Genomic DNA, 13,572 nt, shown 5'->3' on the forward strand with positions numbered 1-13,572 from the left:
TATAGGAGGAATGGAGCATTTTGGCTCAATTCAGTTCAGCTGTTGTCTGAAGTTTCACCATCCCAAATGTTAGGCTGACCCATGTACGTTTTTAAGTGGTGAGTTTATGTGTGGCATTTTATAATAAGCTTTAGGGGAAAAATGATCTATTTAGTTCACAAAGGGAAAAACAGGAAGAACTACAGCCTTTCAGACCATGAAAAGTTTTTCAGACCCTATTCAAGAAGCCACCATAGTTGGGGAAAATAAGCATTTACCTTGGAAAAAAATCAAGATTCACATGTTAATATGAATTTTTTGTATCCCATGGCAGGATTCTCTCCTCTTTTATTGTTTTTACTACTTAATATTCACTTACCTCTTGTAACTATATACAATTTAAAATTAACTTTCATTTCTATACTGCAAACATCTAAGGAAAACATCTCAAGCTATAGCTCTTGACTACAAAACAGTAGTTTAATGGCTTGGAACTGGACTTAAATCTGTTAGGTCTCTGTTCACAGGGATGTGTTCTGCTGCCCCCCTTTGAACAGCTGGAGGATCAGTCTCAATTGTTTTCTGGAAAAGAGGAAGAGATCAGATTCCTGGGTATTCTAAAGTCTGAAAATGCGTTATCACCTGCACCCAAATGCTAGGCCATCTAAGTAAGACTATCTAGTATTCTTGTTGTTTCGATGATTGGGAGAGCACAAATAACACAACACTGAATACTTACCACGAACAATTGTAAACTTATGTTTGTCTTATATATTGTTGGGCATTTCCGGCCTACTTCAATTTTATATGTTTATCAAATTTGTTTTTACTCACCTGATTACAGTGCACAAACCATTTCAGTTATCATTGCTAGATTAAACCCTGGGTGTATGCAAGTTTTCTCTATTGACACATTCTTCCAAGATCTATATGCCAGCAGCAATATATAATGCCAAAATCAGTAGCAGGAGAGCCAGAAGGCAGGGCAATCCCTTATGTTTTTACAACTTATTCACACTCTTCTTTTTTACCCAGATAGAGCATCTTTCTTAAACCAAACCAACCTCAAGTTTGGAGAGCTAAGACAAACTATGCCATAGACAAGCAGGCACAACTAATAGCTATTTACGTGGCTTTAAAGAAAATAATAGATTTTTTAAAAATGCATTGATTGTCTGTTAGCCAAAAGGCAGTATACAGATCCAAAAGGAAATAAACTACTATGCACTTCATATGGAAGCCCCAACATAGAATCATAGAGCTGGAAGAGGCCAGCAAGGCAATTGAATCCAAGCCCCTGCTCTACCCAGGAATCCAAATTAAAACATCCCAGAAAAATGTCTGTCTAGCCCCACTGGAACACATCCAGAGAGGAGGGTGCATCACTATTCTGGATAATTCACTCTACTGTCAAGTTGCTGGTAAATTTTTAAAAACATTTGGTTGGAATCTGCCTTCCTGTAACACAATTTCATTATTTAATGTCCTGCACTCTAGAATGACAGGAAACAGGTCTTGATATTCTTCTGGACGGCATCCTTTCAACCATAAAGAGTGCTTATTGCTTGCACCTTTCTCAGGACAAACATTCCTCCAACTTCTCTTCATAGGATTATTTTCTAAATCCCTGATCATCACTGCCCTTCCCTGAATGCGTTCCAGTTCTCTGAATTCTTAAAATATGGTGCCCAGAACTAGACACAGTACTCAAGGTAGAGTCCAACCAAAGCAGGGTAAAACAAAACAATTACCTCTTATGATTTGGAAATATTTCTGCTGATACAACATAAAATGTATTGCTTTGCAGTCACGTTACACCACTGATTCATATTCACGTTGCAGTTAAGTACTACTATGTAGCCAGCTATTCCATCTTTGAATTTCCCAAGAACTCCACACTTCTCTCATTTTAGTATTTCTAGCTTGCTTCTCTAACTTATCAAAAACATTTGTCTGTCTTGTGGGATTCTCATTTTTGTATCATCTGCAAATATGATTAGCATTCCCTATACCTCTTCATTCAAGTGGCTAATAGAAGTTGAATATAATATCCCTAATTGTGCCACTTCACCCCAGTTTAACAAGTAACCATTCACGAACACTTTTGAGTATAATTTTTGAGCCAGCTACATATCCACTTCACTTCATTCTAATTTTCTAACTAGAATGTCTTGAGGTACTTTGTCAACATGAGAAGTTACCTATATGATGTGCAGAGAAATTTATATAACTCCACCATATCATTTCAGTGCTTGTCCTGGAGAATAAATGCATAGGGTTTGGTTTGTATTGTAAAGCTTTTCTTTTCTGCTTTCCATCCATATTACATTAAAGTTGCACTGTCTTGCAACCATCAAAAATATTAACTCACACGTTTTACAAAAATATCCCGCAACATATCTCATTCATGGAAATATAGAAGTGATGGAGAAATGTGTAAAATGGGCACACCCAACAGAACATATCAGAGTGCACAAGTTGGCATGCCAGTTTGCACAGAACGTCCAACTGTGTATCCTCATGTGTCCTCCAATTCAACAAACAGTATGGCATGTTGTTTTCCAATTCTCTGTAGAATCCTTCCTTCCTCCAACATCTTCTACCTGCACCTTTAAAGACACAAACCCACCAACACAAATGCTTGTTTGATGGTTAAAAAAATTCTGGGTTTTTATTGGTTTTGCTAGACAATACTAAAAAAAAATCCCTCCATTCTGAAAGGCAGGGCTTGAATTATTTAAAATTTCATCCTTTTAAAAATAACAAAAAAGGGGAAAGGGGAGAAGAGATCATAGCAAAAAAAAAAAAAAAAAACCAACCCAACCACAACCCCCCATCCTCTGTTAAGTTTAACTTTATATCCCATATATCTGCCAAAAATGTATTTCCAAACCAAGGATACTTATCAAGGACCCTGAGAGCAGCAAGTCCAGGAGAAGCAAATCATACAAATGCTGAACATTTTGACAATTTAGTTGAGAGCTGTACAGCAGAGTTATGGACAGGAATACTACTTTTTGGCCAGTGTCTCCAAGTGACCCTATAGCCCCCCCCCGCCAGGAGATTATTTTATTATATTATGCTTGGATTCCCAGAACTACAGCTACTGCCTCTGATCTCCAACATATTCAAACAGAGAAGCTGAAGTAACCTGTCCTTTTAAGAGTTATGCAGACAGCACTATCCATAATAAGCCATGATGTCAAAACATGTCATGTGACATACAGATGATATACTTGCATCATGACATCTTATACAGGTACACGAGGTGCATCATTTGTACCAGAACACACACGTTATTTGCTTCTTTGCCCCCCTGCAGATGCCCATGGACACAGCTGTACGCCACTGGAAGGATGCTTTTACTATGCTGCAGGGGAAAATCCCACTGAGGCTGTTCTATTATCCTGCCAGTTCAGATGCTTTATTTCCATGGACAAAAGGCCAATGCAGGACTGAGCACAATCATATGTGAATTCAGCCCAAACCTTCATGCCCCTCCCCAGCCCCAGCTAGGTCACTACGGACAATATACAGATTGTTCCTCCTATGTTTCACCCGAGCAACCCTTACTACAGAAAATCCTGGTGTGCTTTGCTGTGGTCAGTAGAACAGTACATGACCAAGAGGAAGCTATGAAATCTAGTTTTCATGCCTCTGAAGTTAGAATGATTCTAACAGTATGATCTGTAGTGTTGGTTAGCAGTTTCTAATCCAGTGGTATTAGCAGAGCTCAGATTTGTGGCAATATAATGTACAAGATAAAACTTGTGGAAAGACCAAATGGGAGAACCTTGTACCCTAGGTATGCATTTTCAATAGGGTGTGGCCCACTGAAGTCCAAGCTTCAGCAGACATCTGTTCTTCTGAATTATACCTAAAAATACCAACTGCAGAAGGCTTGATTGTTAACAAGCATGGATTTTTTTTTTCTGCCATGATCCCAATTCTGAGTACTGCAAGAAGCAGAAAAATATTTAAAGGATATTTTATATATATATATATTTATTATATATATATTTCGAGATAAGAAAAATAAGGCTAATTCAAGCCTTGCCCTGTGCAAACAAAAACCAAAATGAGATCGCCAGTCACAGAAAAGTCCCAATTACATCACCACAGTCAGCTCATTACTTTCTGTTTCCTCTATTCTTTTTTCTTTTTAATAGGACAACTAGGGAGCTGAATTCTCCTAGCATACAGCAGGAACAGGGGTCGCATGGAATTGATTTCAGTAAAGCAGAAAAAAAATCTGGGAGGGAGAAAAACCTCAAATACAAGACAGCTGACTGTTCTAGGGGGGAAACCTGGTGGGCAAAAAGTAAAGAGTCTGTTAGTCAAGTAATGAATGAGTTTTTAAATTATTCTCTTGTTTTTGTCTTTGAAGTCTAAAGTTCAGAAGCTGTGGGTCCCATCATTACAGGGTAGCCACGACATAGAAGTGGATCCCCCCTGCCCTCCCCTGACCTCTTTTGAAGAAGTCTGTGTCATCTGCTGCTGCGTGTTCGAAGGGTTTCCCCCCACCCCCACCCCCCGCAGGAGCAATCTGTCGCAACCAGGAAGGGCAGGCGGGACTCAGGATGAGAGGGCGCTTTCCTTCTGTGTTGGCTGGACTTGTGAACGCTGCATCACCTTTTGGCTTTCGACATCTCTAAAATGTTTCTCGACCTGGATGGAGAAGGAGGAGGCAAGGAAGTTAGCACTTGTCTTAGACAGTGGGACTGTTGGTATGCTCATGGAAAGTAGTGGTTCATGAGGTTGGAAATGTTGATTGCAACAAGATGATTTACAGCACAGTTTGAATTTGAGGGTCATTGATGAACAATAACAGGCGGTCAAGATTTTTTTTTTCTTTAAAGGAAGAAAACACAACACCTAAACAAAAGAACAAGGCATTTACCTTAATTAATAACACAGAATGTCTTTGTTCCACTACAAATATTAAAGAATATTGGGGAAATTGTGCCAAGGGATTACATACTAGCATTACGTTTTTTGACATACAGAACACGTCCCTATATAAAACTTCAAATAGAACACACAGACATTTCTCATTATAGCTCTGCTACTGCAGCATTGTGAAGTTCCATTCTGTACTACAACTACAACTTTAATCATCTGGATTTTAACTTGCCTCTTGTTTGATCAGATATTTAATTTAAAGAAAACAGTTATTGCTTGAGGCACATATGAAGGCTGCATTCATACATTGTGTGGCCATAGTCTGTTACAGCATCATTATTGAATCAACCACAATTGTTTGAGTTCACAGAATATGTATAAGCCAGTATTTATGAATTATACTGGCTGGCTCACACTATGCCAAAATCAAAACAAGCCATATAATGGCTGAGCAAGATGTGTGAATTCAGTTCAAGTTCACTTTTGAATCTCTGTGATCAAGGTCAAGCTTGCTTGTGTAGCTGTTTTTTGACCCGCATCTTCTCTCTTCCCTGACAGCCCTCTGATCTTTGTATACTTACTATTTTGCGTACATGACTTAGGGCGCTCCCTTCTTTGCCTTTACAGTTTTCCACCTGGTATGGAGGGGCAATGACAACTTCTTCCATCACAACTATATTCTTCTCTTGCCATTTACACTCTTTAATACTGGAGGAAGCACAGAGAACATTTATTGGTTTCACTAATGAAAATTCATAGAGTTGCAATGGGAAAAGGGAACAGGAGAGTGCTGTTTGTTCTTGTGACCATCTGTCCAATGGCTTCCTTTTTAGCCCAAGTAGTAGTACTTCTGAACATTACACAGCAATTTCAGCATGGATTCACCATAGAAATTGGGCCCCTGAGCATGTCAGAACTTACAAGAAAGCTAAAAAAAAAAGTTACAACTGTCAGTACTTGATGAGCAGATGCAATAAAGCCAGAAAAATAAGGAAAGGGTTTTGCAAATAGAAGAGTGGCTAATTCAGCAAACAATCTAATCAGTCTTCCGAAATTAAAAATGTGTAATTTTCTTTAGTTGTTTGTAGCCCCAAGGCAGACTAAGAGCAGTAGCAGGAGATATGTTGAATGGGTAAGAGCTACTTCAGTGTCACATAAAAGCATCAAATCCTCCAAAGTAACTTTCTGACATTTTGAAAACATGTAGTTAGATTTAGGAGGAGGATGTAAGGCCCAATAGTCAAATTTGATTTCTGCTTATTCAGAAGCTCTGCGTCCATATTATTTGAATGTAGAATTCTTGGTCCTGGTCTTCTATATATGTGTGAAGATGTATGCCATCTTCAATATCATCAGCATTCAATTGAATGAGCAGTGTTTTTGGCAACACAGGTTAGTCATTTATTTGAAATAATCTATGCAAACATCCTTCAGGTAAGTAATAAGCTTCCAATTTTAAGCAAAAACAAAAACTGATGAGCGGAAACTTCATTTCATAATGTGGGGGAAGGGGGGGGATAAAAATCAGATTCCCATACTAGTTTCTCATAACTTGAATTTGTTGAGTGTTTTGATATATATAATCCTACAAAAAAGCCACTGTTAAATTTTATTTTTATCAGTCCACAACATTCAATTAAGATTAGCCTCTTTTTCAATCAACTAAACATCTGTACATGCTGAACTTTATAATTGTAGAGATATGCAGGTCAGATTTACATATTATCCTAAATTATGGTTTTGTCAATAAAATGATTAAATTTGTACATAAGTCTAAGACATAAATCATAAACCACAAGAACTTACACATACTGCTAAATCAAAATCAAACAAACAAACCACACAATAGCTTAGCATGACATTTGAAAGTTGTGCTGTTTTACTCAAAATGTCTTTAGACTTGCAAAAACCAGATTTAACATTAGAGTCATGTAATGAATCAGGAAGAGTGTAACAGGGATTTTTGCTGTAAGCTGGTTCTTTTAACAAGCAGCTGTGCACTCTTCACAATAAACTAGTTTCAATATTATTTTTATTTTCATTATTGAATAAATTTAAACCCTTTGTAAGTACTGTTGTATCTCAAAAATAACTGGAATATACAGTGGGATTTTTTTGGGTGAGGTGACTTGCACGAAGTCATGTAAAACAAGTTTGCTAGATAAAAATGAGGAAGTAAACTTTCATGAAGCAAAATTCACACCACCAACATAAGTTCAGCAGCAAATAATCATATATCATTTTCTTCCAAAAAGCCATAATAACAACCCAAGTTATTTGGACTTAGAATAATCCACCTAGCATATTCAACTTCAATCACAAAAAGTGGGCAAAAAAAAAATCAGGTTTATTTCTGAGCTCCTGGTTTTCAAGCAAATTGAAAGAAAAACTGAATTCATGTCCATTTGCATTTTCTGGGATCACAGTGCTTGGGAGGGATGAATGTATTCCACAGTAATTTCTGCTCACAAGTTACCTACTAGTACCATTATATCTGCATAAATTCCTACTACTTACGTCTTGTGTATAGTCTGGAATAGTTGCTGTCCTTCCAAAGAGACCCCAGCACTAATTGCATACGCTTGGCTCAGCTTTTCTTCCTTCTCAGTCCGTGCTTTGTTTGCAAGCTGTAAAGGTGCATGAGAAATGCAGTAACCTTAATCTTCAAATGGAATATTCAGGAAGATAAAGTCTAGGTGAAAGAGATGGGACAAATCCCATCTCATGAAGTTAAGCTCTTTAACTAGGTGAAAAAATCTCCAAACAATGTAAAATACAGAGAATTTTAAAATAGAGAAGCAATCAGGTATTTTTAAGAAGATTAGAGGGGAGGAAGGGGAAAGGTGAGGGGAAAACAAAGTACAGGCTGACATAGTCCAATTTAATATCCAAAGTTTAATCTAGACCAGTCTTTCTCAAACTTGGCAACTTTGTGTGGACTTCAACTCCCAGAATTCCCAAGCGATGCTGGCTGGGGAATTCTAGGAGTTGAAATCTATACATCTTAAAGTTGCCAAGTTTGGGCAACACTGGTCTAGAAGAAATGTAGAAAATGTTCCTCCTACAGCGTTATTGATGGGAAAGAGATTTGGGACTGTTTTCCATAACTAAATCCATTTGTTTTATTTCTTTGGCAAGAACTAAAATGTGGCTACCAAACACCACCAACAAACCTCCATATTTTCACTCAATTAACAAGTGCCAATGAAGGCTCTGACAGATAAAGCAGCCACTTAACTGGGAATATAGTCCCAACAGGCATATAAGAGAGCTATATTTTTCTAGGCAAACCCATTTAACAAAATCGCACTACCAAAACCAAAGCTCTGAAAGGCAGTAAGCTGACCTTATAGTAGTAAATATTTCTGCAAGATGCAATACCCACTTGGTATGATTGTAAATACTGCTGTATACTTGTAACCCATTCATTGCATTTCCAATGCAAAGCCAGATTACTTGACTCTTTTAGTGCATATGCTGAAATGTGTATTATTCAGCCTTCCAGATCTCAGATGTAAGATGTAGAAAATGAGGAACTTCTGAACACTAGATTTCTCACTCCCATTACTCCTACAAAATGCTTACATATATATAATCACGCCCAACTCCAGGCAATCAAGTTAGATCCTCTATGGGAAAAGGAAGAGCCTTAAAATCAGTAACTGGAGACAGGCTTTTAGGTAAAACGGGGAAAAAACCCTGATAAATGAACAGCTGGCCCACTGCCCTTGATAGGGACAGACAACCTCATTCCAGTGATAAACAAGAAGGCAAGCCATCTTTCTTGAATCTAGCATTCTCCCATTCAGTCCACTATAACCTATAATCATATACAACATTGAGGGAAGGCTGCTTTGTCAAACTAAAATACATCAGGGAAATGAGATATAGCTGAACAGTAAACTACTCTCAAGATTAAGAATGCATTCTTTAAGCAATAGCTATGGTACTTTATGTTGCCCTGAAAATTATTATGGGTTAAGGATTCCCAAATTGGGGGTAATGAGAAACTTAGAGGAAGAATACTGGATAATTATTTTTAAGGCAATTAGACATGTGCCCACAAAACACATGCTCTATCAAAAGTTGCTCCCACTTTGCCTGATCAAGCCTGCAGTTGGCTTGCACAGCAAGAATGGGCAGCAAACCACGGAGTGAGTTGTGAAAGATGGTTAAACTATCTATCAGTACTGGGACTGGCAAGTGGTCTTCTGCTGGCTTATGACTTCCAATGTAGATATTGTAGATAGAATAAGATATATTCATAACCTTTAGGGTGTCTCTTGCCGTGTACATGTTAGCAAAGTTCAATATTTTTATCTTATTTTAAATTTCTAGCCTTTCAAAATGAAAATATTTTTGTTGGGTGGCAAGAGAAAAGTTGACCAGTAGTGCAGGTAAAAGTCAAGAAAATATGATGAAACATAGTAGTATATTTATTTCTTGGCCAACCCCAAGCCCAAATGAAATCATTTGATCTATTCATAAGGGTTGCACAAATTCATTCACCATTTCATAAAAGTGCAGTACCAGAGTTTGAGAATTCCTGGATTAGGCAATATTGAACAAGTAATTTACCAGAAAAAAAATATTAACTTGAAAACTGTTTACAGTGTTGCTACTGAAAAGACATGGTTAAGAACGTCAAGGTGCAATTTAAAAGCCAACTGGAATTAAACAAGAAACAGTTTATACGGTGAATAGTTTGTGAATGTACCTTCAATATTTTCAGTGACTTGAAAACCCATCTTCACAAAAGATTCTTACCTTGCTAACATTGAGTGAAGCTAAAGGTGGGGGTGTTTCTGTGCGGTCATTAATTATGTTCACTTCTGATACATACTGTAAATTTATAAGCAAGATATCTGCATGGTTAGGTTTACCACTTGAGGAAGGGCATTCTGAGGAAAAAACATTAAGGAAACATACAAAAGTTGTACAGCAGCTCAGAGAATGATACACCTCTATGAAGGAAGAATTTGTGTTTATGGTACATCCAATATAATCAGGATTGCCTCCTGAGAATAGTTGCAAGCAAAATCATCCACACAGGATTGGTTCACTTAAAATATCCAGCAACAGGTGCTAACTAAACCAAACCCCACCCCATCCTCATTCTCTTAATAGCTTTATCAGTCCCGCTGTAAAACTGCTGTAAGGACACACAAAATCTCTGTGGACTGGTCGTATACATCCATGTGGCTGCTGCCAAGTCACCCAGAACACTAATTTCATTGTCACTAATAAAAGAAAGTGAAGAACAAGCTTTTTGAATCAGATGAAAGATTCACTTCTTCAGCCTCCCTCCAGAGGACTGCAACAGCATCTTGTGCTGCTACTCTGCAGCACCATGGATAGTCCTTATCCTCCATGAATTTGTTTACAATAGTTCATCCTTTTAAAGCCATACAGGTTAAAATGAAGTCTGCACTTGGGAGGTAGAGAAGGTGTGGAGTTACCCTTTCATGTCTCCATGAACCCACAGAGATTCACTATGGCATATTAATAAACAAGAAAAATGCTTCCTGCTGCCATACCAGCTACGTTACACATTGCCAAGGTGAAGAAAGATACCAGACAGACCACTGTATTGCTGGGACATGTTATTCCAAGCCTGGCTTCTTGCCTTTCAATTACTAGAATGTATATCACACTGAAATGGTCTATTAACCCTCCCCATCACTCATAAAGTTAGGTTCTCTGAGTTCTTCCTCAATTCAAGAACTATGGCCCAGGCCATGACTGCCTGAATGTGCTCAGTGAAGATCCATACCAGTTGTAAGAGGTAACTATTGAAGACTCCCCAAATGCACTTTTCTCTTTTGCCACAAATCTTTTTCCAATTCTAATTGCATTCCAGTTCACATAACAGTAAGTAGCTGATAGATATCCCAAACCGAATAGTCTCAGGAAGGATTTACATATACATACACTTATCACTTCATAGATACATCAAAAGCAATTACATAAACAGCAAATGAAGACATACATATACTGATTTGCATATAATGCTTTTCAAATAGAACTATTCATACATTTGTATTACTAGCCATCCTTAGCCTCCCACCAGAGGACTGCAATAGCAGTGAAGTGATACACATTTTCTGTGAATTACTCACAAGTCAAGCTCAGATGCTTTTCTATCAGCCAACACTACCTCCAACCCTCCTCGGATTTAACTTAAAACTTCACTCTCAACAAAACTCCACACTCCTCCTCCATGCCTCCTCCTCAAAACAGTTTCCCTTCACCCTATCTCCATAAATTGGATAGTCTTAACATATCCTCCAATTTTTCTTCCAGGCTGCCCTGTTACGATGCCAGAAAGCACTTTCTAGGCTTCAGTGTACACCTCTTATCCATCCATTAACACTACATTCACTTCCCCTTCCTTAACTAAGTTAACCTAATGGCTCTCCCTTCCTGTACAGGTTCACCTCTTGCTCCAGATTCCTCATTCCATATTCAAACAAAAACGGCTTGGCTTAAATAGTACCCAGATAGCCCTTCAGTCGAGTCTCCTCTTTCAAAATTAGGCCCCTTCCCCCAAAACCACGCTGGTAGATTTCCGGCGTCTTTGACGTAGAGCTCATTCCAGCAGCAGCCCCAGCCTTCCCAAATCTGTCACAGCTCCTCAAACTGCCTCTAGCTGCCGAAGGGGCATCGAGCTGAGCGAGCTCACGTGCCCCCTTCCCATACAGCCCCCTCGCAGGCCCAGTGCCGGCGTCCCCTTGCCCTACCGGAGCTCTCCCCTGCCCTTTCCCCTCTTCCAGTCAGGATACTGAGCGCCAACATCTTGCTGGGGTAATCAAAAGCCACCACCTCGCCTTGCAGCCGCTGCTCCTGGCAAGTCCGGCACGACACCTGGCTGCCCACACTGAAGTACTCGCCCGGGGCCGCCATCTTGTTTCAGGCCCAGGCCGCAGCGGCGGCACCCTTCGCGCCCCCGCTGCGCCTCTGCAGCCTTCGCCGAAGTGGCAGAAGGGAAGGCGCGGGGAAAAGGAGCGCCGAAACCGATCCCGGCGCGCCAAACCGGGCCCGGTGCGTTCGCCAATTCCCTTTTAGCCGCCTGGCTCCTTCAGCCTAGGCGGAAAAAAAAAAAGGACGAGGAGTGGCCAAGGCGACGGCGCCCCGCCTGTACGTCAGCCCCTCCCGCACCCACGCACGCACGTGATGTCACCTCGCAAAGCGAGAGGCGGTTGGCTAGCTGTTCGGCGGTTCCTTCTTAGGGAGGGGCGAGGATCCCATGCCAACGTTCGGAAAGAACGCGACGGGGAGCAGGGGCCGGTTAAAAGGGGGCGGGGCTCCGGGAAATGGGCGGGGCATGGACGTCAATAGGGTGGTCCTGAGCCGGCGAAATGTCCTGTGAATTGAGCTAGTTTGTGCCGGGATTTTATGCAGATATTCCCTGAAATAAACCCGTTAAAGGTTTGCTTGAACTTGTTCTCAATAAATGAGCATAGAACTTCAGCCTTACTACTAGGGGATACGTCGCAGCCTCAATCCTAAACCCGCTGAACAGACAGATAGTTTCACTGACTACATCAGTATTTCTCAACCTCGGCAACTTGGATGGCTGGACTTCAACTCCCAGAATTCCATGGCTGGCTGGGGAATTCTGGGAGTTGAAGTCCACCCATCTTCAAGTTGCCGAGGTTGAGGAATACTGGACTAAGTAGTAGAGGTTGCTTCCGACCAAGCGTGCCTGCATTTCAGTTGTAAGATTGCAGACTGCCTGTTCGAGAGTAAATTTAACCCGCAATAAAACTGGAGTGGAAGGCGAACTCGCGGAAAATTTGCAGGGGCTTCCATCTCACGGTCAAAAATGCACCGCCCCTTAGGATGGGGGGAATAAATCGAATTGCATTTAGTTCGGATGAAAAAAAGTTAGGATCGTTTATTGTTTATTCATCAGGTTAATAGCCTGTCTTTCCTCCAGGAATTTAAGATGGTGACCGCAGCAGGCTCTCTTCCAGCGTTTCCCCGCGACAGTCGTGTTGGGCTGTGAAAGAGTGCCTGGCCCCAAATCACCCGGTAGATAGATAACAGATAACAAAATTCCTGTGGCATCTTAAACAGTAACTAATTTATTATACCGAGGTTTTTGGACAGCTCACAGGTGTCCAAAGAAGTAGAAGTAGAATGCAGTTCATGAAAATTTATCCCATTAAACCTGATAGTCTCTAAGGCAGGGAGGCAGTGACAGGCATTTATTTTGAAGGATCAGTTGCAATTCAATAGATTTCCTCCTAAATACTTACGGATAAAATAGGGTGCTACTATAATTGTCACCCACTGGTGGAGATGGGCGGCATACAAATTTAATAAATAAATAAATAAATAAATAAATAGATAGATAGCTAGCTAGCTAGCTAGCTAGCTAGCAGTCCTAAACACATTAGAAAATCATCGAATACAGAGCATATATAGAATTTGTAGAAATATAGATAACACGTGACTGCATTTTTTCTGAAAATTGAATCCCTATTTTGGACAAATAAGATTTGGGAGCATACATTAATCTTAATTTCTGGCTTTTTATGAAAGTGGGGCTACTGTATCTTGACCTCAACAGTTTCTGAAGTCCAAATATGGTAGTTTTGATGAAAGAAAATGGGTGCAAAGCAGGCATCAGTGGTCAGCCTTGCAAAGGTGAAAGAAAAGGGATTCAAATAAATTTTTCATGAAATT

The 13,572-nt window shown here is 39.9% G+C and overlaps 1 protein-coding gene across 1 annotated transcript; it reads right to left on the bottom strand.

The window, feature by feature from the left end:
* Positions 1-2,257: 2,257 nt before the first annotated feature.
* LSM12 (LSM12 homolog) lies at positions 2,258-12,038 on the bottom strand. Its single transcript, XM_007432278.3, has 5 exons — positions 11,664-12,038; positions 9,649-9,782; positions 7,399-7,508; positions 5,463-5,589; positions 2,258-4,647 (listed from the first exon to the last, which is right to left on the bottom strand). The coding sequence occupies exons 1-5, from the start codon at positions 11,782-11,784 to the stop codon at positions 4,555-4,557; spliced, it is 585 nt and encodes a 194-aa protein (XP_007432340.1). The 5' UTR covers positions 11,785-12,038; the 3' UTR covers positions 2,258-4,554.
* Positions 12,039-13,572: the final 1,534 nt, after the last annotated feature.

This window comes from Python bivittatus, unplaced genomic scaffold, assembly GCF_059951505.1.
Source record: "Python bivittatus isolate LINGU-HERP-01145 unplaced genomic scaffold, Pbiv_v1 ctg000410_np1212, whole genome shotgun sequence".
In the NCBI taxonomy this organism is placed as follows: Eukaryota; Metazoa; Chordata; class Lepidosauria; order Squamata; family Pythonidae; genus Python; species Python bivittatus.

Excerpts from the sequence above, each read along its gene's own strand:
- LSM12 (XM_007432278.3), bottom strand. The coding sequence starts at position 11,784 with ATGGCGGCCCCGGGCGAGTACTTCAGTGTGGGCAGCCAGGTGTCGTGC. Across the intron at positions 7,509-9,648 it reads CTTCACTCAATGTTAGCAAG|CTTGCAAACAAAGCACGGAC; the intron begins GTAAGAATCTTT and ends GCACCTTTACAG. Across the intron at positions 4,648-5,462 it reads TAAGTCATGTACGCAAAATA|GTCGAGAAACATTTTAGAGA; the intron begins GTAAGTATACAA and ends TTCTCCATCCAG.